The 27,783-nt window shown below is 38.5% G+C and overlaps 2 protein-coding genes across 3 annotated transcripts in view; one reads left to right on the top strand and one right to left on the bottom strand.

Moving 5' to 3' along the window:
* Nucleotides 1-4,775: 4,775 nt before the first annotated feature.
* On the bottom strand, nucleotides 4,776-27,303 carry EMC3 (ER membrane protein complex subunit 3). Of its 2 annotated transcripts, none has more exons than XM_074283948.1 (8): nucleotides 26,900-27,303; nucleotides 16,417-16,474; nucleotides 15,677-15,770; nucleotides 15,093-15,197; nucleotides 14,065-14,146; nucleotides 13,331-13,410; nucleotides 6,761-6,888; nucleotides 4,776-5,988 (listed from the first exon to the last, which is right to left on the bottom strand). In XM_074283948.1, the coding sequence occupies exons 1-7, from the start codon at nucleotides 27,052-27,054 to the stop codon at nucleotides 6,764-6,766; spliced, it is 699 nt and encodes a 232-aa protein (XP_074140049.1). In that variant the 5' UTR covers nucleotides 27,055-27,303; the 3' UTR covers nucleotides 4,776-5,988; nucleotides 6,761-6,763. The 2 variants fall into 2 exon arrangements, with proteins under 2 accessions (XP_074140049.1, XP_074140048.1); XM_074283947.1 differs by having other exon boundaries at nucleotides 4,776-5,964; nucleotides 6,806-6,888.
* Nucleotides 27,292-27,783, top strand: part of FANCD2 (FA complementation group D2) — a 63,447-nt gene continuing 62,955 nt past the window's right edge. Inside the window, exon 1 of the mRNA XM_074283946.1 lies at nucleotides 27,292-27,370. The gene's annotated coding sequence lies outside the window, so the exon portion shown is untranslated. The remainder of the gene's footprint in view (nucleotides 27,371-27,783) is intronic.

Here is a 27,783-nt window from a genome sequence, read left to right as displayed (position 1 = left end):
ATCATACCTAGGCCAGTATGTTGTCCTACGTAGGCCAATACTTGTTAATTAGTTCACTGTGATTAAAAGGGATTTTTCCAGGGTTTGAGATTAAGACCCTGGAACTGGGGAATTAAGATTCCACAGTCTCCTGAACAAGTCTTGAGATGGGTCTAGAGTCCTTCAAGGGGTTTACAACTGCTAAGCACTAATGGCAATAAGAGTCTGTATAACAGAATGGAATAAGGTGGTTGTCCTAATTATTGGTTCCTTGTTATTATTCTCTTTCCTCTTACCATTATTAGTGGAGTTATACCAGCGGCTCACACAAACTTCCTGAGGGGCTGACTTCCTATCAGATTTTTCAGGTAGAACAGCCTCAGTTTGCCACACGAGGAAGTCTAGTCTTATTTTTATCAAATAAAATTTAACCAGGACTGACCACAGAATCACAGAGACCTATAATGATCTGCCCAGGACAAAATGAGCTGGTGAAAGGAACGGCCTACAACACTGCCAACAAATGGTCGTGGGAAAAAACCTCCAGTGGGAGGGAACCCACTCCTTCCTGAGGTAGTCCATTTGGTTTTTGAATATTAGTAACGTCTCCATTACATTGAGCCAAAATCATCAAGTAGAATAAATTAGTCAGTCAACAAGCATTTATTAAACACTAGCACCAAGCACCATACTAAGTCCTGGGGACACAGAGACAAAAATGCCATCCCTACCTTTAAGGAGCTCCACCTCTATGATTTCTCTAAGTTATCTCTGTCCCCACTCCAGTTCTTTTCATCAAACCCCATATAGCAATGGTCTCCAGTTCCTTCATGATCAATGATCATCCTTCTCTCCTTGCATTCCAGCTTGTTAATGGATTTGACAATGGAGTTAGCTAATGCCCAAGACTGAACACGATATTGCAAAATGTGGTCTGATCAGTGCAGCGGGGACTGTTCCTTCCTGTTTCTGGACACTACTTCTCAATGTAGCCTAGAACTGGATTCATCTTTATTGGCTTTCAATAGATATGGTGTTTGTGGCTCACTTGATTCCCCTAGTCTTTTTCATAGCAACTGTTGTCTAGGTGGTCATTTCAGGAGGAAAATATGCTTTTTGTGTATTTGTGAATTTGATTTTTTTGAACTCAAATGTAAGACTTTACATTCAATCCTACAAAATTCAATTTCATTAAATCTAGCCCATTGTTCTATCCCATTGAAAATCTTTTGGGATCCTGATTCTGTTATCCACTATGTTTTTTTAGCCTTCATTTTTTATGACATCTATACGTCTAATAGTCTGTTGCTATTTCAATTTTCAAATTGATTAAAGCACACTAAATCTATTACCTGGCTGGCCCTAAACCACCAGACTTCACCTGGCACCCTTCTTTTCACCTTGGTATTTATACCGCCATGGACCTTCTCTCACCTGGGTGAATCTTCTCTCACCTGCTATGGTATCTCTAACCCTGGCCATCAGAAAAAAAAGCTGATCATTCAGTTTTTGAATTCAGGCTATTTGGATTGATGAGTGAATGTATACTCAATTAGCTTACTATGGCTAGTCAGCCTTGGACCAGAGATCAGGCGATGCTACCCACATCATCTGGTCATATTGCCATAATATAACTAACTGCCATAATACCTCTCCCTTTACTTTCCTACTTGCTCTGGGTTCAACAATCAAGACTACCATAGTTTTTGTCCTCATCTCCCCTATGTTGTCTCTATCAGTAGACTATAAGCTCCAGGAGGGCACTTGGTTTTCTATCTTTAGCACTTATCACATATTACAAAAGTTTAATAAATGTTTTTCCTTTTATTCATTCATATCAGGAAAAAAAAAAAACCTGAACAATATAAGACTAAGAATAGATCCCCATGGTATTCCACTGAAGATATTTGCATCAACATTAATTAACCCATTCTCTTTCAGTCCCATCATTAAACCAGTTATGAGTCCAACTAAATGCATTATAATCAATCCTGTATATCCTTTGTCCAAAAATATGATATGAAACTGTATTTTGGAGATAACTTGGGTATCCAATGATTACATCATTCCTTAGATCTACCCATCTAGTTACTCTTTTAAAAAAGGAAATGAGTTTAGTCTAGCATGGTCTTTTAGTGATGTGGATTTGTAAAGATCATTGCTTCTCATTTTAAATGCTCACATTTCTAAATGTTCTAAAATTTTGCCAAGAATTGAAGAACACGACAGGATGTGGACCATCTGTCTCAGGTTTACAGATGTATTGCTTCCTGAACTACAAGCTCTCTGGAAGAAGTAATTACATTGAGTGGGTCCTTAGAAGCACCTGCTATGTTCTTGATTATATAATGGTAGGACTACAAGCAAACTTAGCGTCATCTAGTTGGACTTTTTCAATTGGGTCTTTGAAGCCATGGTTAGAACCAGAGTCTCCTAGACTTTCAGTGCCAGGCACTATGCGCTAGAACTTGGATTTGAGAGATGAAAAGGATTTTAGAGCTTAATTAGGGCTAAACCCCTTGTTTTAAAGATTAATATTCTTGGAATTACTCCTAGCACCAAGTATTTTAGATTTCTTTTCTTTTCTGTGAGAATGTAAGGAAATGAGCACCCAAAGTGTCTTGAAGAGATAAGTAACTTAATATTTATGTAACGCTTACTATGTGCTTTTCAAGTAGTCTCATTTGTTCCTTACACCTTGTGTGAGTAGGTAGGTGCGATTATTATAACCCTTTTACTGATGAGGAAACTGAGACACAGAGGAAAGTGACTTGCTTAGGGTCACCCAGCTAGTAGAAGCTGTGCTTTCTCCTGCTTACCTTCATGCTCACAATTTCTTACTTAACCTTTGAGGAATTACAATTTAAAAAAATACTATTAAAAAAATATAAGGCTTTTTGACATGTCCTTCCACATTTGTTTTAACTAAACATCCTGTTTTTTACATTGCTTTCATCCTGAATTTCATCATTTGGGCAGCATCCACCTTGTGACTTTCTTTCTCTTAATGTTCCATGCATTATGGGTGTCTATAGCCCCATCTCCTAGATAAGATCTTCCTTCTACATTGTGAACAGCAGAATTTCACTCGGTCACACTTGATTTTAATGATGTGTTAATTACAGAAACAGAGTATAAAATTGAGATTATTTTATGGCTAAAAGTGAATCAGACTGCAGAAAATGCACAATAATAGGACTCCCCCTAACTAAGCTACACAATCTTGGACAAATCACTTCAGATGACTGGATTAGAGAGGCAGTGTGGTATAGTGAAAAGTGCGGGATAGGAGCCAAGAACAGCAGGGTTTGAATCCTGTCTCAGACACTTAGCAGCTTTGTGAACCCAGACAAATCACTCAATGTCTGTTGGTGCTTCAGATTCCATATTTGTAAAGTAAGGTAGTTGGACTCAATGACTTCTACAGCCTCTTCCAGCTCGACATTTATGCTCTTTATAGGCCTCAGATTTTGCAACTGCAGCACAGAGTTGCTCTGATTAATACAGCTGAGAAACTTTAGAACCAGAAGGAATTTCAAATGACCATCTGGTCTTGTTTAAGACTGATTCAAGGTATTGCTATCCCTACTTCCCACTCCTGGGTCTTTGCACACACTTACCTGGAATGCACTATTGCCTCACATCGAGTGTGAAGGTGCCATTTATTTAAGGAACTAATCTGTTTTCACCTATGAGAAGCCACTGCAATTTCTCTCAAATTATTTTGTATCATCTATCTGTGTACATGTCATATTCCCTTTGAAAAAGGCTATAGCTATTTTATAAACTCGTATCCTTTGTTTTTTGTAGACATGAATCACCAATGTTTACGTGCTGACATATGTGTGTATGCATGCATGAGTGTATTCTTTTTTTTTTTTTTTATTCATTTTTCCAAATTATCCCCTCCCTCCCTCCACTCCCTCCCCCCATGGCAGGTAATCCCATACATTTTACATGTGTTACAATATAACCTAGATACAATATATGTGGGTAAATACCATTTTCTTGTTGCACATTAATTATTAGCTTCCGAAGGTATAAGTAACCTGGGTAGATAGACAGTAGTGCTAACAATTTACATTCACTTCCCAGTGTTCCTTCTCTGGGTATAGTTATTTCTGTCCATCATTGATCAACTGGAAGTGAGTTGGATCTTCTTTATGTTGAAGATTTCCACTTCCATCAGAATACATCCTCATACAGTATTGTTGTTGAAGTGTATAATGATCTTCTAGTTCTGCTCAGCATCAGTTGATTTAAGTCTCTCCAAGCCTCTCTGTATTCCTCCTGCTGGTCATTTGTATAAGTGTATTCTTATGGGCACCTCACAATAATCCTATTAAGTAGGGGAGTGTAGGTATGACTCCATTTCACTGATAAGGAAACTGAGGTTGAGAGGATTTGGACCCATGGTGACCAGGCAGCCAATAAACCTGTGGGTCAGGATTTGAGTCCAGTTGCCCCAGACCCCAAGTCCAAACTCTACCATTACACTGTCCTGTCTCCAATCACCTGGTTTGTTTACTGAAACAATGAGGTGGCAACTGCCCCAGCTCCACACCACAGTCCTACAGAGAAGTCTCGTGGTGCAGTGGGAAGGAGCCAGGCTGACCCAAGCCCCCCTCCCCTCCCTAGTCCCCATCTGGATCCCCGCTATGTCATGAGCAGGAAGGGCCCTTCTTGCTCTAAGATCTTTCTCCAGCCCAAAATTAGCAATAATGTTAACTTTGCCCACCAAAACTTATCTGGAGTTGTGCACAACTTGGAGGGAATAATTTCACAAATCAAAGAGCAACGAGTTCAGTTTGTTTAATTTGTAGAGATGGTTAGGTTTTTACATTAGTTACAACTCTCATTACATGAAAAGGTTCACCACAGTGTAAAAACAACACAAACTGTTTCCTCTATTACATTTAACCAAGTAAATGACCACTGCTCAGCCCATAACATGTGTTTGGATAAAATGAAACTGGCAACTGCCCACGTCACTATATCAAGCAGTATTCCCATTTATTTACAATAATCCTCAGGGAATGGAGTGATTTAACTAAGAATAATGATGGTGAGGGCACAAATTACAAATTACCAAAAAGTTGGACTGTAATACAATCTATTCAACACTAGGAGAAGACTGACCATCCCTGAACTTGCCTTCGCTGTTTCAGAAGGCACTTCAGAACTGTACTGGACCCAATAGCATGGACACCAACTTTTTCTGTCGATGGAGAAGGTGGGGCTACCTCCACCACATACTCCCAGGAAGCTGCTGATCAGGACGAAGGGGTGGGGATCAGCAGGCCTGACCCCCAGTCATGGCTGCACAACACTGGGCAAAAGTACCAAGTCTCTGCATCTACCCTGGTAAACTAGGGATAATATCTATTTTGGGCATGCCTGACCTAACTAGAGCTTTTTAAAATGTAACGTGCCATAAAATGTGTTGTTGGAGAACAAAAAGAAAAGACTTTAAAGTTCTTTGGACTCTAGATAAAGATCAGATGCACCTAATGTTATTTATTGAGAAATGGCTCCTTTTTGGCAAAAGGTTCAATCTTGCTTTTTGTTTATGCTCTCACTTTGTAACCTTCCCCTCTTATTGACTGCTATTACCAGAGAAATGAGCTGGAAACAAACTATTTTTTAAACCAGTTCTATAAGTCATGTGGAAGGCTTTACTTCTTATGACTTCAGACATAAAAAGGGAGACAAGTTCAGACAAGAACAGGCCCCAGTTAGGTGTCCAGCCCATGCTCCTTTTTATTCTGAGCTTTTCAAATACAAACAAAAAAAATCTTAGGACTAGTTTGAACTCCCAGTAGTGTGCCAGTACTGGCTTAACCACCCCCTGAATCTTCAAAAGAGGGATGTTTGTAACTCCTTTTTGAACATGCCTTCAAAATGGAGATCCTGGGCCATGAGCTCTTCTTCAACATCATCGAGTGCCCACTGATGGTCAGTGAGCTCCAAAGCTTCCCACTCGGTCTATGAGGAAAAAAAACACATTAGCTTTGTGAGAAAGCAGAATAGGACTGGGAAGGTGGTATCTAGAGGGTAAACCCTTTTTATTGAAATGGTACAGAAGCTTCTGTGAACGCTATCTTATTATAAGTCAAGAAAGAGCACTGGCCCTACAAAAAAATGTATAATAAACCTCATTATATAGGACCTCTGGAAATTAAACCAGAGAAAGACATATTTGCTTAAAAAAAAAAAAAAAAAAAAAAAAAAGAACAAATTCTCTTTAAGAGCTTTTATGCAAATAGTCCTGCTAAAATACTTATTTATTGATTACAAATGAATAATTTATTGCTTAAAGAAGATTCAGCAGAACCTCACTCAGTGTGAAAGTTATTAAAAATCCTTTAAAATGACAATTTTAGATTTCAATATTGGCCAGTCCTCTGGCTCAGTTAGTGAGATTTTATTGCCTTTACCCTTCTATACAAAACATCTACACAAAGCAATTCATTTTTTTCTCTATACAATTCACCTTCTAAATTTACTTGATGCAGTCAATTAGAAGATTTCATTCATAACCAAGCTTAATGTATCAGAATGAATTGAACTTCCTACCTAGCATCAAACTTGGCCTTAAATAGACAAAATAAAAACAAAGACATAAAGATGGGTGTTCCTAATGCAAAGAGATGTTTTAAGTGGAAATTTTGTATTCAGAATCATATACTAAGAACTCACTTTTAAAAAGGAACTCTGGGGCAGGTTTCTTTGAAAAGCAAAGAAACAGTAGACACTGTGAACAAAGCAGATATTGCAGTACCTTTCAAAGTCTCATTTTCTCCCCCCCAGTAAAATTCATGGTTACCTTAAAAGCTTTGTTAGTGTCTGCTGGCATGGCCATTGCGGCTCCTGTCATCTGTTCCTGCATCACTCGAGACTGGTCAGCAGCTGCAATTATAATGAATACAAACAAGACTAACTCAGGGAGCTGGGGTACTCACTCTAATTTTCTGGGGCTTCCCAGGTATTTCACCTGCAAAATGGGTCACCTCTGAATCCCTTTCAGCTCATAGAAGTATAGCCATCTCAAAGGGCATCAAAGATGTTAATATGAAGGACTAACGTGTGTGTGTGTGTGTGTGTGTGTGTGTGTGTGTGTGTGTGTACACACATATATGGAATACCAGAGGAACTAGAAAGGTCAATGACATCTACCCCTCTTAGTAGGATCACAAATTCCCTGAGCCAGTCTCCATGCTGAGTCAGTGTCCCCTTGCCAGGGAGCTGAATGCATGCTCTCCACACACCCCACCTTAGTGATCTGAGGATAAAGCCTAGAACCTAGCTGCTGGTTCTGTTGGGTCTTGAAGATCCACCTGACTGCTAAGTATTTACTGACTCAGGGATCTGATCTCATCGCCTTACCACTCTCCAAGCCTGAGGATCCTGGGTGTTTAAGAGAGAAGCTGCAGAAAGGAAGCTGATCATGAGGATCATCAAACCCCTCCATGCTCTGGTTGACAAACTGATTTACAGCTCTCTAATGCCTGGTATTTGGCTGCCACTGGTGCAGATGCACACCCTCTCCCCTGATTATTTCTCCTCACAAGATCATCACTTTAAAACTCAGCCCAGTTCCTCCCCAGCTCTCTATCTTTCTCTACTCTCTGGGACTCCTGGCTCTGAAAGTGACAAAATCCTCTTCCTCTTAGTTCTCAATTCATATTTACTCCTTCTTGTAGAGCTTAAAGAAATCTGGTTCTTCCAGAAAATGCCTCATTTCTGGCCTCCCCCCTTACCAGTGTGTGTTCTTTCTCTTCTGTTCCAACGCATGGGGCCAGAAAGAGGATCCTTCTCCTTGCCCACGTTCCTGGCTTTCAGCTCTTCTTACTACCACTAAAATCCCCCTAAACAACTTTTTCTTTAATGTTCATTCCATCCATCTATATTACTAGGCTCATGTCCTTGTGGATGTAATTTTCTGGCCCTCATTTCTAGTCCTGTTCTCACATTTAGAAGCTTCAATATACACAATATACACTTCAAACTTCTAGATTTCAGAACTCCCATGACCTACATCCATCACACTCTACCCCAGCTACTCAGAGAGGTGGGGTCACTTCTTGGTACTCCTATGACTGAATCACCTTAATGATCTTCAACAATTATAATAATGACTCTGACTTCTCATGTGCCTATATAGGGTTTTAACTTCCCCTGGGGGGGCTGACCCATTGATCTGAATAAGTTCAATGAGCATTGTCTAAATTACTTTAGGAGGCCCTAAGTATTTGATTAAATATAGGAACTTGTAGACTTAGCACCAGGGCCTACAATCTGTTAGAAGAAAAAGACTTTTAAAAAATATTAGAATACAACCTAAGGAGCTATAATCAGTATCTCCTTTCTGCCCCCAATGCATACTTTTTTTTTTTTTTTTTAAAGAGGCCCAAACAATTCTTTATTAAGTTATACACAAATCAGCAAAGGAACAGCTGCAGGCCAAGTTCCAACCCCAGTCAGATGTCTCAGGGTGGAATGTGTGAAAAAGAGCCAGAGATTAGGCAAGAAAACAGGAAGAGAAGAAGGTGTCATGAGGGAACAGAAAGAAAGCATGGCCCTAAATCTGAAAATGGCCAGCAGAGAAGTACAGGGGAGAAAAACTAAAAAACCCAGCTGTTGAGAACTGTAATGGGTCAGCTCCCTCTAGAAGTAGTGAAGTTCCCCCTCATTAGAGATCTTCTAGTAAAGACTGGATAACTAGGGCAGGAAATGGAGACATGGGACATGGCAGCTTGGCTGGGGAAAAGAAAACAAAATTTCTTTTTAATAAAAAAAGTGGATAGAGCACCAGCCCTGAATTCAGGAGGACCCGAGTTCAAATCTGGTCTCAGACACTTAACACTTCCTAGCTGTGTGACCCTGGGCAAGTCACTTAACCCCAGCCTCAGGGAAAAAAACAAAAATAAAAACAAAAGAAAATAACCTTCTGGTTACATTTATATCCTCTTGAAAAGAAGTGTGCCTTATGCTTTAATTTTAAAATCTCTTCCTAAAAGATATCTCCCACAGCTTCCCTATCTGGAAGAGAGAGTCTGCTCCAGCTCTACATCTATCTTCCTGAGACTCCTTTCTCCCAGCGATTGTCACCTTTATGGGATCACTCTGTATCTCCTGCTCCCCAAGGTTCTGAGTCAAATTATCTCCTATTCCTTTTTTCTACACTCTCCCTCCTCATCTCCTTCTCCCCATAGAGAATTTCTTCTTTATATAAATAACCTCCAAAGCTATCTCCTAAACTTCAGTCCCATATTTTCAACTGCTTGCCACATATCAGCCACATAATGTATCAGCAACCCCAATTCAACACATCCCCAAATGGAACAAATTGTCTTCCTGTCCTCACTCCCACTATTGGAAGAAACATAATTTGTTCCTTTAATTAATTAGACATGTTGAAGGAATGGTATCTTTTTGGTAACTGAAAGATAATTAATCTTTTAACTGCTTAAAATTTTTTTTCTTTAACTCTACTTAAAGAATTTCTCCCTTCCCCCCACCCAATTTATTTCCTTACTGTAAGATAATTTATTTCCTTGCTATAGTGAAAAAGACCAGGATTTAACTGTTTCTTGTAGAGTCATGATTAAGAAAATCTATTATATGTTCTATCCAAGTCAGAGATGTGGAAATTGGACTGTAAACATACAGAGCTCAAAATAGATGCTAGAATTTGTTTGATTGGCCACAAACACTTTGCTCTGAAGTACTTGTCTACCTTTTTCAAAAAAAATGAAGTGTAGCTCACACCATCCTTCCAGGTAATATAACGATATGGGTTTTCTGCCGAATGAACTCTTGAATTAAAGGCTAAAGCAGTTTTCCCTACTTCTCATCTTTTCACAAAGTCCATTCTTTCTGTGTTTTTTTTTAATCAGTGTCATTTGACTCCTAAATAGCATTTAAAACCTTATTTCATCTCCAGTTGATAAAACGGTCAGAATATGAACAATTTTCAGATGAGGAAATTAAAGTAATTTCTAATCATATGAAAAATATTCTCAAATAACTATTGATTAGAGAAGTGCAACTTAAAGCAACTTTGAACATTGTACATAGCAACAACAAGATATGATGATTAACTGTGATGGATTAGACTCTTTTCAACAATGAGGTGATTCAAGACAATTTCAACAGACTTATGGAAAGAACCATCTACATTCAGAAAGAGAACTATATTGACTTAATGTGGATTAAAGTACACTATTTTCACCTTTTTTGGTTGTTATTGTTTGTTTACTTGTTTTTTCCCCCTCATTTTTTCCTTTCACTTTTTATCTCATTGTTCTTGTGCAGCATAACAAATGTGGTAATATATTGAGAAGAATTGCACATGTTTAACCTATATTGGATTGCCTGTATTTGGAAAAATAAAGTACTATTGAAAAAAACAAAAAAAAACTTATCTCAGTTTCATCCATTACTTAGTGAATGCCTACTATGTGTGGGGCAGGCACTGAGGGTAGAAGAAGCACAGACCTCATTCTCCCAATGTTTACAGACTAATGTCATCAAAAACACCAAGTCCCACTTCAATCTCCTTGTCTTTGTTTCCTCTTGTCAGCTAGTGGAGTATAAAGGAAGAATACCCTTTGTCATTTCCTCCATCTGTGCTATTCTTTTAGTGAAGGCCACACTCCTCATCACCAAAGGTGACCCTTAGAAAAAACTCCATCACTACCTTCTCTTAGCCCCCGCCATGTCTAACTGCCACTTTTCAAGAAAGGCCCACGGATCAGTGAAACATATGTGCTCATACCAATCTTTTTGTCTTTTCAACAGGCACTGAGAAGAAAGCCCAGGAACAGGAACTCTCTGACCTACTTCACTGGGGAGCACTCCACAGAGAACCTGGACAGCTGCCTTTTGGGAGTCTTGACAGAGAAGAGACAAATGTCACTGGTGCATGGACATATTCCTGTTTATGCCCTTGATATGTTCCAGAGATACAGAAAGCGCTACTCTGGGGGAATGTGGCAGGCATAAATTTAGCAACATAGCAGCAAAGCTGCCTGCTTGCTGGTGTCTTCTGGATTCCTCTCTCCCTTCCCCCCTGCCCCCATTTTCCAGCTTCTCTTTTCCAGCATTCTCTCCTTTTCCTTAGCTTCCTCAGGTACAGGCATGTTTAAGGTACATCTCTGATAGCCTTTACCAAATACACTCTGCTATCTCTACACTTCCGGATTTGGACTTTTATAAAAACTAAAGGTATTGGCTAGTGAACAATTTTCCATCGACTTCCACTTATGTGCTTATGCCATTTGGATGGCTGTAGGTTTATTGTGTGAATAACTCAAATACAAAGAAATAAAAAAGACATTTCAAAAAATGAAGCCGGAAAAAATGAATGGACCCAAGTAAATAAAGTAAAAGGGAAATCTCATGTTGGAAAAGATATACAGGGACTGATTTTCAAGATCTTGAGGAAGGAGGATTCAAGGATGCAAAAGATCATGAACTCAGAAGACATGAATAACTACAGAGTCATATGTCTCCTTTCTCTTCTGTAAAATCTTATTGGAATAGTCTAGAATAATCATGTTCTCTTTGATGAAAACCAAAAGAAAAAAAAGGCAAGGTTTTGCAGATATCTCTACAGCATGTTACATGTTCACGCTAATAACAGAGGAAAAAAATCTAGGATCCCACTGAATTTACTATCTGATTAAAATAAAAAGCTTTTAATTCTGCAGAGCAAAATGAAACCTTAAAGGCTCTTTTCCAACAAGGTGTCACCCTACATGTAAGACTCCTTGACAGACGCTAAAACACATGTAGATTCATTCCATGTTACCCTATATTTATATTTATATGAAGGATAAGATGAAAGCTAGCTGCTAAAACTGTTTACCCGTCACAGAGAAAAATGTATGCAAGAGTCCAGTGGAATGATTCCTTAAAGAATGAAGGTTTCAACAGTATTTTCACCTTTTTGTTTATTTTTTTCTCTCTCGTGTTTTTTTCTTTTAATTTTATTTGTCTTATATGACATGATAAATATGGAAATATGTTTAAAAGAATTGCACATATTTAATCTGTATCAGATTGCCTTGCTGTCTTGGGGAAGAGGAAGGTAAGGGAGAGAGGAAGAAAAATTTGGAAAACAAAGTCTTAAAAATGAATGTGGAAAATTATCTTTACATATATTTGTAAAAATAAAATATTATTGAGAACCACAAAAAAAAAAAAAAAAAAAAAAAAAAAAAAAAGAATGAAGGTTTCAGGGGTAGCTAGGTGGCACAGCGGATAGAGCACCAGCTGTGATGTCAGGAGAACCTGAGTTCAAATCTGGCCTCATACACTTAAAACTTCCTGGCTGTGTGACCCTGGGCAACTCACTTAACCCCAATTGCCTCAGAAAAAAAAAAAAAATACACACACACATACATATATACACGAAGGTTTCAGACTGCTCAAATTTGCAGAGAGCAAGTGCACTGACCATATTAAATCTCAAAGGTCAAATATGACCTTCTCCCTAAACAGTGAATAACTTCTTTGATGAGATCCATCTACAAAGGAAAAGCTAAGTGGATGAAAAATACATAACAGATTGAGACACATAATCTTATAAAGGTAACCGAAATGTTTTGGGCAGGTATTTTAATGAGACAGTGGGCTAGACTAACAACTGGCAAGGATGAACAGAGAAGGTAGTGCATTTGAGAAACTGTAATACTTTCCATGAGCCCATGTTACTCTCAATACCAAAAGCCATCTTTTTAATATAAAAGTCCTCCATAGTTCTCCAGATGCTAAGTATGGTTTCAAATCTTAGAATATCGTGATCTCCAAAAAAATCACAAATACAAGTGACCCAAGGACACTGGGAAAATTGTACAAAGGTCTAGACTTTATCAACAATGTGCTTTTGGAAATGATAAATCAGACATCCATAACATGAATGAGAGAGAAAGAGGTCTTCAGGGTGTTGAGCAGAAAGATCCTTGATACAGGACACATAGGATAAGGAAAGGATGGACTCAGATCTGTCACACTGGAAGGACTGTACACATTATGGAATCACGGATCCAACAAAATATCACAAAAAAGACTTCCAAGTGCTATTACTTTCTGATATTATTGTTATATTAATGTGCCTAAATTCAGAGTATTATCTTATCCCTAAACACTGAATACAATGTCTCTCTTATGTTTTATTTGGTGACTGAAGAACAAATCAGAAAAATTAATTGGTAGTGTAGAGGATGTATTATTTGGCTATGCTGTTACATGGAAAAAATGAACATAGCTCTTTTGTCCTGATATGGAAGACTATGATTTCTATGAACCGAGTCAAAGGGTATTCATCTAGAGAACTGGTACTCACCATTGTCTTGGCCGAGAATCAGGGAATAAATGCTTCGGAGTCCAAACACATTGAGGAAGTACCAGGATGCAGAACTTACCCTAAGCAAGACAGGATAAAACTTCGAAGATATTATAAAAGTAATTATGTTACCAATTCTCAAGATAAATTAGACTGATGAAACTATATCCAATTGAAATTTTTCTAATAAAGGAAAAAGGACTAAGATTTTGGCAGCTTTTATAAACATATTCATTAGCAAACAAAATTAAAGAAGGCACCATACAAAAAAAACCAGTAGCCTTGCAAACAGTTACTTATTGTAGGCAATTTATTTGCATTTTAACAGGAGAAAAGATGTAAGCCAAAGAAATAAGTGATAATGGTGGCATCTTAGGCCATCAATAAGAGAGTAGAAAATTTTGGTAGAGGAGGGTTTCCCCAACATTATTGATATAACATCTAAGACTTTTCTTCTGATTCAGAAGGCTGACACTATACCTTCTCTTCCTGCATTGTGCTACCTTTGAGAGTTTAGTAGTAGGATGGCCATTGTTATCTCCTCTGCCCCTCATGTCATGGGTACAACAATTCCTTGTGTACCTTGCTGGAAATGAATTAGGATTATCATATAATGTTATGAAATCTTTAAAAGCATGATGGGAGTTTTAAGATGATCCAACACTGAAAGACTGAAAGAATCCCTTTTCCCTTACACACAATAAATTCAGCGTTTAGTAAAAGAATGTTCTTACCAGGATGCATCTAAAGTGAGCAATTCAATTCCTTGCTGTAACATGGGTTTAAATCGAAGGGTCAGAGGAAATGGGACCTTGGCTGTGAAAAAGAAAGAAAAAAGCTCACCAAAATTTCATAAATATTTTCTGCTATTGTATTTTTAGAAAGGCTTAGCTATTAATGTGCACAATATTCTCCTGGAGGATATGTAAAAAATATTCAACACATAAGTTTCTTTGTGAAAACGAATTTTAAAACACTTTTGGTATCTATTTCTAGCAGCTTAAGACATCATTCAACTAAATCAGGTTCTCTTAAGAATAGTTATTATCTCCTTTTGGCAGCAGGGCCTATGATTGCAACTGTGAACCAAAGACTGAAATGAATTTCACTAATCTGTTGAATTTGAAAACTGAACCTATTTTATTTTATTTATTTATTTTTTTGGTGAAAACATAACTGAGAACAGTTATTTTTAAAATAGTGAACTAGTTTAAACCAGAAACAAACTTACATATTTTCTATTGGCCTGGAACACCAAAATATTCTTTGAACCAAACAGATATTTCATTTGGTTTGAATCCCTGTTGAGAAGACAGTCACAAAAAGAATAAAGCTAAACTGGCTTCCACATCATAAATGAGGTACTGGTCTAGGGTGAACTAATAAAAGTGCTGTAGTTTTAAAAGATTGTATTGAAAAAAATTATTAAAATCTATCGATGAACAGATTACATGAACCTTTACCTGTCCTAGGACCTGCATTTACATTTTTCAAACATGGATAAAGGTAACGTGGTATAGTGACAAGAACACTAGCTATGGGTTAAGAAATTCTGTATTTCAATCCCATCTATGCTACTTACTACTTGTCAGGTATTGGTTAAATCACTTCCTGTCTCTGGGACTCAGTTTCCTTATCTGTAAAATGAGGGAGTTGAACTAGATGATGGCTAAGGTTCTCCCCAATGAACTTAATTCAAAGAACTAAAAATTGGTAAGAATCAATTCACATAGCATCCTATGATGGACACTCACTCACTTACTTGTGACAAATCCTGAGAAAGTCATGTTGATCCATCCACCAATAAGAATCATAGGTAGTACATTTGTTACATTTCCTTTCATCATGTCTGTGAGCATGGTGGGATCTAAGAATTAAACAAAAAGACTGATCACTGATGTCTTCTTCTCCCAGGGAATTCAGGATTGTTTTCTAAATGACTATTTAACATTAACTTAATACCTTACATAAGATATTATTAGAAAGGTTATAAATAATTGCTTATCTTTGATTCAAGAAATTAATACAGTAAAAAAGGCAGTCAGCACAAGATCACTTACTCTATTCTTTAAATATCTGTTCAATTTATACTATTCCTAGAGCAATAACACTTAACAGATATTTAATAAATTGAAAATAATAGATCCACTGGACAATTTCTAGTAATCAAAGCATCAGAAGAATGAAATTCCTTATAAGAACTGTGTTTCCTCTCACCAAGTAAAGACTCACTGAATCAAAGATGGTTAGTTTTTTCCAACAATACATTCTATAATACTCTTTCAGAATTTCAAAACTCTTTGCCTCCCACCATTTATTTAAAGTGAGAGAAAGCTAATAAAATACCTGTCATGGGAGATGGAGGTACTACCTTCCTCTTTGTCTTTTTGAAAAATCCATCTTCAGGGTTGTTGAAATAATACTTTCTTGTCAAGAAAGACTAAAAACAAAACACATTAAAAAACCTCACAGACACAAAATTACTGAATATAGATATGCTCTAAAAAGGCTATTATTCATGATAACTATGATTATATGGTATATATTTTGGTGACTCTTCACCAAAATGTCCAAGAACGTTGACCTCCCTCATTTTTTCCCAGAGGTGATGGGACTATGACTGGGGAATAGTTTCACATATAATATCAGATTTAGCTAATGTAATGGTTAGCATTGCTGACCTACTTTCCTTTTCTTTTTCTTAATTTATTATCAAAGGATTTAGCTTTCTGGATTGGCAATGGGGAAATAAAGGAAATTATGGAATTGGAAACAAAATTGGAAATAAAGGTGATGTTAAAAACCAAGAATTAACAACAAATAAATGATAGTGAACACATTTTTTTTTTAAGAGTATGCTGATTTTGGGATGTTCATAATACTCAGCAATGAAGCTGCTATCTGGAAAATCCCATTTTTAAATGAGTTTCCTAAGAAAGACATTGCAAGCAGCAGGAGGACAGGGCTCAGTATCTTTTTGGAAACCATCTACTCTTCCCAGACAGTGCCCTCATAAAACATTCAGAGACAACCATTAGCTGCAAATCAGTCTAGTCAGAGAGATGCCAACAAAAATGATTAAGTACCTGTTTGGGAATGTATTTTCCATTTTCCCTGAGGACTCTACTTCGAATTAAGACTTGACTGGAAAAAAAAAAAAAAAGACAATGAAATTATTAGGATGAAATACTGGAAAAGACTATAAATTTAGCTGTAAAATCCTTCCAAATACAATCTAGGTCTCACTGGGCAATGAAATATGCAGGGGAGGGAAGGGAAAGGAATATGCATTTCTAGAGTACCTACTATGTGCCAGGCATTGTGCTAAGTGTTTCACAAACATTGTATCTGATCCTCATAACAATCCTACAAAGTAGACTTTGTTATCCTTGTTTTATAGTTGAGGAAACCGACGTAAACACAGGTTAATGACTTGCCATGGTCATATGGCCAGTAAATATCTGAGGCCAAATTTGAACTCAGGTCTTCCTGATTCCAGGCCTAACACTTTTTATCCACTATTCCATCTTGCTGTACCCAGGGAAATATCAAAATATAGACTTTGATACAAAATCAATACTAGTACATATTTAATCTAACACACTATAGCAATATCATTTTTCAAAGTGGAAGGGATTGCCTTCCCACTGCTCATTCCTAGGTTGTTATATTACTAATCAAGATTTCTAAAGAAATCAGATTCAGACCTTTCCACAAGTTTTCTATTCCCTTTAAATGGGAGGGAGGGGGATTAGAATGGAGGGAAGAAGGGAAGAGAGATTTTTTTTTTTTTTTCTAAATGGAAAGTAGAATTAGTCATTGCTCAGAATACAGTGGGGAAAGTTTTCAAACAGCCCTATGGAGAAATGCCTACGGAACTTAAGAGCTTTTCCTTGCTGCAAAGATATACTATTATGGCAAACCACATATGGAAATTCCAACAGGATCTATTCTTCCTATTAGGAGAAGCCTGGCTATCAAATTGTACATACATATTCTTTGATCCAGCAGTGTCTCTAATGAGCCTATATAGCCCAAAGAGATCATAAAAAAGGGAAAAGGACCCACATGGGCAAAAATCCTTGTAGCGGCCCTTTTTGAAGTGGTAAGGAACTGGAAATTGAGTGGATGCCTATGAGTTGGGGAATGGCTGGATAAGTTATGGTATATCGATGTTATGGAATATTATTGTTCTATAAGAAATGATCAGTAGGATGATTTCAGAGAAGCCTGGAGAGACTTATAGGAACTGATACTGAGTGAAATGAGAAGAACCAAGAGAACATTGTACATAGCAATTGTACAACACAAGATTATGTGATAATCAACTGTGATGAAATGGCTCTTTTCAACAATGAGGTGAGTTATTCCAATAGACTTGTGATGGAGAAAGCATCTGCATCCTGAGAGAGGACTATAGGTACTGAATGTGGATCACAACATAATATTTCACCTTTTTTGTTGTCATTTGCTTGCTTTTTTTTCTTTCTCTCTCTTTTTTTTTTCTCTTTTTGATCTGATATTTCTTGTGCAGCACAATAAATAAGGACATATGGTTAGAAGAATCTTATGTTTAACCTATATTGGATTACTTGTTGAGAGGGTAAGGAGAAGAGAGAGAGGAAGAAAAATTTGGAACATAAGATTTTGTAAGGGTGAATGTTGAAAACTATCTTTGCATGTATTTTGAAAATAAAAAGTTATTATTTAAAAAAAAAAAAGAGAAGGTTGGTGTTTTTCAGTATCTCACAGTATATAAATAAGGACATACAATATCCTCCAAGAAAAAATACTGAGAGTGGTGTTATTACAAAGAACAGCTGTCATCAGCAAGATGCAAGAGCCAAACATAATAGAATTTCAACAATTCAATTCTAACTAGGTTTTGAGGGATTTCTAAAATGCAATCAAGGGAAAATAAAATCTCAGTTAATCAGAACCCCCATATAAGCAGTGAATGTATCAAAACCCCACGTGTCTAAAAGACACAAATCATAAGAAAGCTATCTATAGCCTGCTTAAGTCCTTTCACCTCTGCTCCAGGTGGTCTTCCAAGTCCCTCATACAAACAAATGCTTATACCTTTGTGATGGCTTATTTATTATTACCTACTTCACCTTTCTCTTCCAAAATATCTCCTTCCATCCTCTAAGTCTATTTATTTATGGTCTCGCCCATTTTCAAATCTCAAGTTCTGCGACAGCTTTGCTGTGGCTCTACATCACAAATAGTATATTATATGCAATTCCAGCATCAAAGTACTTGGAAGAGACAGTTGTACTAGTAGTTTTGATAATGGCTGACTCTTGCTTCTCAAAGGCTATGCCAATGAAGAACAAGCTCTGGCAGGTTCAACCAAAGAAAGAGAAAAGCCCAGATTAGGGATCACATGTCTCAGGAGCTAAGTTCACTAGCCAGAACAAGAAATCTTGCTGGGAACAATTCAAGACTATGAAAGAATAAAACAAAACTGTGATTTGCATTGTTATTGAAACCTTAATCTATTTTTTAAAATATTAAACTGTCTTTCTTCACAAATTGGTTCAACTAAATTGAACACTTCTCACAGATATAGGGCGTACTAATGTCATACTTCCTCTATAATCCATAGCAAAATATTCTTCACACATATGCCAGAAAGATCAAACTAAACCATAACATTGACTACTACTCCACAGAATATAATGTGGGACCTTAAGCCTAAGAGCACAAGAAGCACCTTGTCCACTGACTGTCCTCCCCAGTCCGGCTCCCATTACCATCAGACCTGTTTCCAGTTCAATCCTTGAAGGACTGTCATAGGGGTGGACAACGCCAACTGTCACCAAGAGCTAGTAAGCCTAAAAGCCTCAGGAATAGCACCTCTCCCCCAAACCAGGATTCTTTTTATTCTAATTTTCAATGCCAGAGTCCAACAAAGAGGCAACCTGGCAACTAGGCCCACCAGGATTGCAAGTGGGTGTCTCCTCAGCAAGCCCAGCTACAGAGTTCTCACCATCAAAGTCCTTGGCACTGTTTTGTTAATGAAAATGACACTTTAAAAGCTGCAGTACCATCTGCTTTTCTACTATCTCCCTAAGACCAGGAGGCCTTTTCATCTGACTTGAAGCAGAATCATTCTTTGAGCTGTTCCCTCTATTAGAGCTGGGACTGCCTGGCTTTTCCATCTGTGTATCTGGAGCTTAGCATGTCTTTCACACAAAGGAAGAACTTAATAACTGGATAAATGTCATTTATCCATTTGTATAGCAGATGCTCAGCAGAGGAGAAGAAAGTTGGGAAGAGTTTAGTGCCAGTCTCTATCACCTGTATGCTCTTTGACCCTGGCCCAGGAGTCATTTAATTGTATTTTGTTCAATTATAGGACAAGTCCCAAAACACCTACTTCAGAGTGATTCTGAAGCTCAAATGAGATACTGGATATGAAGTGCTTTACACATTTTAAAGTACTATAGAACCATGAGGTCTTAACCCTTAGTAAGCTCATCTTTTTGGCCCTTTGCCCTTCTTTGCTTACAATCTCTCTCCATGTTGTTTCCACCTATGAGACTATTAGTGGGCCAACCTCTTAAGTTAGCTAGAGACCTGGGAGTTTTACCATTCCTTAATATTGACTTGATCATCAAAGTCATTTCTTTTTTCTGAAAAGCCTTTTAGATTCTTCTTTCTCTTCTCATTCATCAGATAGCCCACAAAAGACTCCTCCTGCTAGGTTCTTCAAGCTGTTCTTCCTGGCCCCTATACACAATCCTTGTGTCTCTGTGTCTTCTTTTGCTTGGGCTATTCTCACTGCCTAGAAACCTAGCTTCCTATACTACAAGTCCCAAAGCTAGACCTCCTTTCAACATTCTATCCTCTGCAAACTTCTCTATCAAGTTTTTTCAATTACCCTGGCTCACAAAGATCCTTCCCTTTTTTGAACTCTTACTGCACTTCTAATCGGCACAAGGCAGTTTAGCACTTAATTGCTTTCTAATTATTTCACATCTGTGAGTCTGGTCTCCCAAGCCAGATGGTAATCTCAAGGGCCAAAAGCCTTCTTTTTTTATCTTTAATAATGTTGGGCGCGTGCGTGCGCGCGCGCACACACACACGGTTCAAAACTTAGTTAACATTAAGATCAAAATATTTAACTTCTTCAGTTATCATACTGAATCCAGTTAAAGACAGATTCTCATTTGCAGCATTGAAGCTACTGCTTTTCCTTAATTTAAGTATTTAAAATTCTATTCACATGGACTAATACAAATTAATTTTCAAAGATTAACTTTTTTTTTTGCTCTGCAATCTAGAACCACAGATGTTTAATGTCTCCTTGGAAATTAAAATAAACTGGAAACAGGTCATAGAAGTGGTGGTCATGGGGAAAAAGAGAGAAAAGAAATTTATTAATCTTCATATCTCAGCACCAAGGATAAGATTCTGTATAATAATACTTGAATGTTTACAGAATGGCAAGTTAAAATTACAGAAGGCATGAGGAAGTAGAAGAGTTAATGAACATACACAGGATCAGAAGTATGGACATACAATAACCCACCTCTCCCCTCCCCTCCACTCCAGCATATCAATTAAATTTATCACAACACATGGTAACAGAGTTTTCATGACAACAGAAGACCTCAACTATGACAAGTTTTGCAGAATGTATGTCCTATAACTTTTTTTTTTTTTTAAACAAGTTGTTTTCTGGATATATATTAGAGTTTCCCTAATAATTCTAGAAGATGTAGAACTTCCATGAGTAAAAAAACAAGCAAAAGTGTATTTATAAACCTATCATTTTCCTCAATCCAGGTAACCTGTAAATGTTTCTTTCTGTTAGACAACTTTGCCGCCTATGCCACATGGACAGTTGACTCAGATTCACTGAAGCAACAGTGCCTTTGGCAATAACACCTAAATTTGTGTATGGGTGGGAAGAGAGACTTTTCTTTTCACCAAATATGGTCAGGTACAGAGTGGCCCTAAATTGAGAATGTCACACAATCCTTCTTGAAACTCAAACCTAATCTAATAAAGCACTGGTAGAGGTAGTGGTTGAGTAATGACAACTTTAACAAAGCAGATTTGGCTACTCATTCTCTTCCAAGTCCTCTTCTTCTTTCTGGTACAAATGTACTTTAAGATTTCTGTTTTTCCCTGGGCACCAACAATTGGCAAAAGTACTTCCTGTTTCCCAGCTTTTTTTCCTTTTTGTTCTTGCTTAATCATGTTGGAAAGATTTGGCTCAAGATTGTCTCTTTTTGCCCAGCAGACAAAAAAATTCCCTAGGGAGTTTTCTCATCATTCTTTCATCTGAAATGTCTCTTTTGTGCATTTCCATAAAAATTTTTTTTAAAGCATCAGCCAGTCTAAGTAAAGTCTGCCTTCTGGACCAGTCATTTTCTTTGTACTTTTTTTTTTATTTTTATTTTTTTACAAGAGTGTTTATGAACCTCTCTATTTTCTATACTTTTCTTGTTTGATGGTAATCCAAGTAGCAACCAAACCATATTGGATAGCATGTTGTTTTATGGCATGTATAGCCTGAAGTCTCTACTATTACTGACCTGATTTCATACATAAACTAGAAAATAAAAAAAACCTCCCTTATTCCACCTCTCAGAGCCTTCCCATATATTCCCCAAATCACTTCCCCCCCCCCTTTTCTCTTTAAGATCCAACCAAGCTCTCCTTAACCTACCAGGACTGAATTACAATGACTTCCCAGGGCTTTTTCAGATCTAATTTTATGATCCTAAGCTCCTTGCTCTGCAGCTCTCTCTCATTCTCTCTCTGCTTATTTTAGTAAAATGGCTTGACAGCCTCTTATTCATTTAGTCCGAGAGGTTCATTTAAAATTTAAATCAATGAAATGTTGACTTCAATGCAAGACAAGCATCAATACATTTTATAGTTCCATTAATATTGGTTACATAATTACTGTGGAGCTCATAGGGAGACATACAAACAAAAAATACATTTAAAAAATTCTAAATAGAAAATTATCATATCCTTAGTGGTAATGAAATTCTGTCTCTCATGGCCTATCATAAATAAAGTCACCAATCCCCAGAATTAAGCTGAACATTTTCAAAAAGTTCATATCTAAAGGACTCAAGGCTATGGAATTCAAACAGGCCATAAAAAGACATTAATTGAAGTATTATATATATATATATATATATATATATATATATATATATATATATATATATAAATTTTATAATTATAACATTTTTTATAACATTATCCCTTGTACTCCCTGCTGTTCCGAATTTTGCCCTACTTCCCTCCACCCCCTCCCCTAGATGGCAAACATTCCCATACATATTAAATATGTTATACTATATTCTAGGTACAATATATATGTGCAGAACCGAATTTTGTTATTGTTGTTGTTGCAAAGGAAGAATTGGATTCGGAAGGTAAAAAATAATCTGGGGAATGCCCATCAATTGGAGAATGGATGGGTAAATTATGGTATATGAAGGTTATGGAATATTATTGCTCTGTAAGAAATGACTAGCAGGAGGAATACAGAGAGGCTTGGAGAGACTTACATGAACTGATGCTGAGTGAAAAGAACAGAACCAGAAGATCGCTGTACACTTCAATGCTGTATGAAAATGTATTCTGATGGAAATGGATACCTTCAACATAAAGAAGATCCAACTCACTTCCAGTTGATCAATGATGGACAGAAATAACTACACCCAGAGAAGGAACACTGGGAAGCTAATGTAAATTGTTAGCACTACTGTCTATCTACCCAGGTTACTTAAACCTTCGGAATCTAATACTTAATGTGCAACAAGAAAATGGTATTTACCCACATATATTGTATCTAGGTTATATTGTAACACATGTAAAATGTATGGGATTGCCTATCATCGGGGGGAGGGAGTAGAGGGATGGAGGGGATAATTTGGAAAAATGAATACAAGGGATAATATTATTTTAAAAAAATTACTCATGCATATATACTGTGGGAAAAAAAATTCTAAATTTAAAAATAAATAAATAAATAACCTGGGGAGGGGGAAAAAAAAAATGCTAACAGTTTACACTCATTTCCCAGTGCTCCTTCTCTGGGTGTAGCTGATTCTGTCCATCATTGATCAATTGGAGTTGGATTAGCTCTTCTCTATGTTGAAGATATCCACTTCCATCAGAATACATCCTCATACAGTATCATTGTTGAAGTGTATAATGATCTCCTAGTTCTGCTCATTTCATTCAGCATCAGTTCATATAAGTCTCTCCAGGCCTCTCTGTATTCCTCCTGTTGGTCATTTCTTACAGAACAATAATATTCCATAACATTCATATACCATAATTTATCCAACCATTCTCCAATTGATGGGCATCCGTTTATTTTCCAGTTTCTAGCCACTACAAAGAGAGCTGCCACAAACATTTTGGCACATACAGGTCCCTTTCCCTTCTTTAGTATTTCAATAAGTATTTTTTAAATAGCACAGAGAGTAAGAGAGACAAAAACATTCTTCAATATGGACTAAAAATAAACTCTCATGATCTTGGGGCTATGGGCACAATACATCTTATTCTTAAAATTGCACAATTTTTTGGAAACTTTTCACCAAACTTAGAACAAGATACAATCTAAACTACTCCTCAACCAACTGCTGTTCAGTGATAGAAGCCAGATAATCTTTTTTTTTTTTTTTTGGGGGGGGGGTAATATCCTAAACAAAAATGTCTTATTAGCAATGTAATTAATTAAAGCTAATTATTCCAACTGAATGAAAAAATATAACTGCTGCAGTTTCTGTCCCCAAACTCTCTTTGTGCCACTTTCTCCAATGCAATCTCCAATACAAATCCATCACGTTGAGAAGTTCCCTGTTTCTGATAGAGAACTAATATCTTTCTTTTTGCTCAGCTTCAGAACCTTTCAATTATTCTTGATTTTCCCTTTTCCCTTACTAAACACATCTAAACAGTTGACAATCTTGTTGATTACAAAAAGTTTCTTGCATCTAGTCACACAGCCTCAATCCTAAATCAGCTCAAGCATTACCTTTTGCTGGGACAATTCCAAGAGCCTCCTAATTTATCTTTCTCCCCTGTCAGTCCCTCCTATCTTCGATTCATCTTCCATACAAATATCCAATTAATATCTCTAAAACACAGATTTGACTATGTCAGTCCTCTGTTCAAAAATCTCAAATAATTTGCTTTTGCTTCTAGAACAAACTGAAAATATTCCTCATGACCTTTCAAGCCTTCCATAAGGCTACCTACTTACTTATCTTTTCAATTTTATTTCACATTATGTCCTTTCACTCTCCATTCCAGTGAAACTGATCTATAAGCAGTTGCCCAAACATATGACATCTCCTGCCTCAATGACACAGAAGTGGTCCCCCAGAACCTGTAATACACTTTTTTCTCAATTCCCTTCATAGAATCCTAGTTTCTATTGAGACAGTTCAGGTGCCACCTTTCTTGATTCCTTCCAGTTGTTAATATTTTCTCTTTCTCTTTTGAAATTATTTTGCATTTATAGTATAAGTAATATGCTCTCCTCTTCTCTTTAACCATAAACTCCCTGAGAGCAAAAATCGCTTTGTTTTCATCTTTGAATCCCTAGTAGCCAGAGAAGAGCTTAGCATATAAGTCTAATAAATGTTTGTCAAATTCTTGGCTTGAGTCTCTTCTCCCTGTCCCCTTCACACTCTTTGGTAAATATGAACCTCTGTGGGGCACAACTAGACATTGGAATTAGTATCCTGTGATTGCAGTGTCACTCAGGGACTGGGAAGAGACAATAACAAATCTGACAAAGGGTAACTGATGGAAGGATTTCTTAACACTATCTTCTTCTTCCCCTTCCCCTACATTTACAAGTCACTGAGCCAAAAGAGGCTAGAGTATCTTAACGGGAAAGGTAACAGTAACAACAAAAAGTGAAACATCCTGGCTATAATACCCCTATAAATTAAGGAATACAAGCTCCTCGCTTAAATTAATTGCTCTCTTAATTACTTAGGTTTTATCTGGAAGTAGTTACAATTCAGAGCTTCCTTTCGGAACCAGTTCAACTGACACCCAACCATCTGAAACTATTTTAACTTCATGTTCCTAATGGAACGGCTATTTCTGGCAATGGCTTGTAAGTAGATGAGATAGTGATTCCAACCTGCTGGCTTCAGAGTTGCTTCAGAAACTACAGGGTCATAAAATGTGAGTTACAGCAATGTTTGATATAATCTCATCAAACCCTCTCTTATAGAGGTTGAAGTTTATACTCCCACAAGTGATTTAAGCACCTTTTACAAGGTCATACACTGAATTCTAGGCAGATTATAGAATGACATAGATATGTTATGTCCTTCAACTGTGTCTGACTCTTGGTGACCCTATTATTGGACTTCTCTTTTCCATCCAGTGGTTAAAATGCAAATAGAAGTTAGGTGACTTCCCTCGGATCACACGATTAACAGTTTTGAGGCTGTCTCTGAACTCAGGTCTTCCAGACTCTATTCGAAGCATCACTCTGGCTTGCCCTCCACCCTCTAGTTTGTGTTAAAATTCACAAAGAATTTCCCACAACAATCCTGTCAGGTAATGCGTTTCAAATATTCACACCTTTTTTTTTTCCCCCAAATAAATAGCAATTTAACAATTATTTAACACTGTGAGTACATGGCTCTTAATATTTAATTGCAAAAAATGAAGAAATGAATGCTCAAGTGAGTAAAGTCATTCACCCGGAGCTGAGCGGCTCTCGGGACTCCAGGTCTGGGGCTCTTTCTCCCGTACCACACTGCTTTACTTTTCACAGAAGTTCTTTTTTCTTGGATTTATGTTGAGGATTTATATTTATGAGGTCAATTCATTCAGCTTTCTGGCAGCTGAGACCTAACTCAATGGCCAGAAAGTCTATTTTGAGTTTTCCTACCTGCTTTTTCCACTTTGACAACTACAAAAGGAAGGTGTTCAGGGGTCCAGGGATTAAAACCTAACTGGGAAATGTTTAACAAAATAAATAAAAACACAATACAGATAACACCGGGAAAGCTCTTCCTGAACTTAAGGGGGGGGAGGGGAGAGGAAAGAGAAGATGCTTGGGATGATTAGGAGAAATTAACGAAATGCCTCAAATGTCCCTTGCCTGTGACTTCTTCCTCGGCCCCTCTGGCCAAAGGGGCTTTCTCCACGTTCAGAAATTCCCGGATCGACTTTGGCCTTTAGGAGGCATTTCTCCACCCAGCTGTGTTTCAGTACTGACATTTACGTTACTTATTCTACGTGAGGCCGAGATTCCTAAGGCAAAAGCCACGCTGATTCATTTTGTGGCGCACTCAGTACCTGGGCAGTTTTGCTCACACTGCTTTCACGGGATAAGTTTTATCCCCGAGGAGGCCTTTCTGGCCCTGACCTCTGTATTTTCGCCAGAGCGTAAGCTCCTCGAGGGCGGGGTGCCTGGAGCTCGGCGGCGGCGCGGTATTCAGCAGGCGCCTAATCCTGGCCTCCCGTCTTCTCCAAGAGGAGAGACAAGGGAGGGGCGGGGGGAAGAGAGTGGGTCTGGGGGCTCGGGTTAGGAGGCCTCCACCTCACCTGTCGGACACCTGCTCCTGGGTAAGCTTCTTGTCACTCTGCAGGAGGATGGACACATAGTGGCGGATCATCCCCACGAAGAAGGTGATGAAGACGATGGGCAGGACCACCCAGAGGCGGATGTTCGAGTCCAACAGCAGCTCGGGCTCCGCCATCGTGGCTGGGGAGGGATGTCCGCCGGGGCCTGCGGCCGCTTCTTAGCCTTCTTCCCCGTAGGGGCTCCGAGGGCGAGCACCCGCGACCTGGGCTCGTACTCCTCAGTAGCCCGAGCTCCCTCCGCCAGCCCGCCGCCCGCCCGCTCGCTCCTCTGCCCACCCCCGAGAGTCCCCCGGGCCGCGTCCGGCCCGCAGTGACGGCGCCCACCGATGGCGTCACCGAGCGGCGGAAGACCCGCCCCTTCCGGCGACGCCGTCTTGAGGGGCGTGTCGGGCGGGAAAGTCGAGCGGAGTGGAAGCTGGAGCGGGCGGGCGGGTGAGTGAGTGAGTGAGAGAGAGGGGACGCGGGGACCCGTAGCCTCCGGCCTTTGCTGACCAGACCCGGCAGTGCCCGCGGAGCCGATGGCGGCTCCGCCTAGGTGCGGGCGCAAAGACTCCCAGGGTCTCCAGCTCTCGGGCTCGGGGACGCGGTCAAGACAGAGTTCCCTGGGCCGCTGGTGGGGGCAGGGCGGGCGGCCTGGAACAAGCCCCGGACCCTCCGAGGGCCTGGGTTCGAATCCAGCTCCAGTTTTTCGAAGGGTCCCACTCCTCTTTCAGCTGCTAGCGCCCCTCCCACATGCCTTTATTAATAATACCCAGCCCTGACTACGATAATGGGTAACATCGCGAACTATTGTGCCAGGCCCCGTGTTAAGCGCCTTACCCTCGCTTTATCAACGTAGTGAGAAG

Source organism: Sminthopsis crassicaudata, chromosome 1 (genome assembly GCF_048593235.1).
Source record: "Sminthopsis crassicaudata isolate SCR6 chromosome 1, ASM4859323v1, whole genome shotgun sequence".
NCBI lineage: Eukaryota > Metazoa > Chordata > Mammalia > Dasyuromorphia > Dasyuridae > Sminthopsis > Sminthopsis crassicaudata.
The sequence above is the reverse complement of the archived record's forward strand: the minus strand, read 5'-3'. Positions and strand labels throughout refer to the sequence as shown.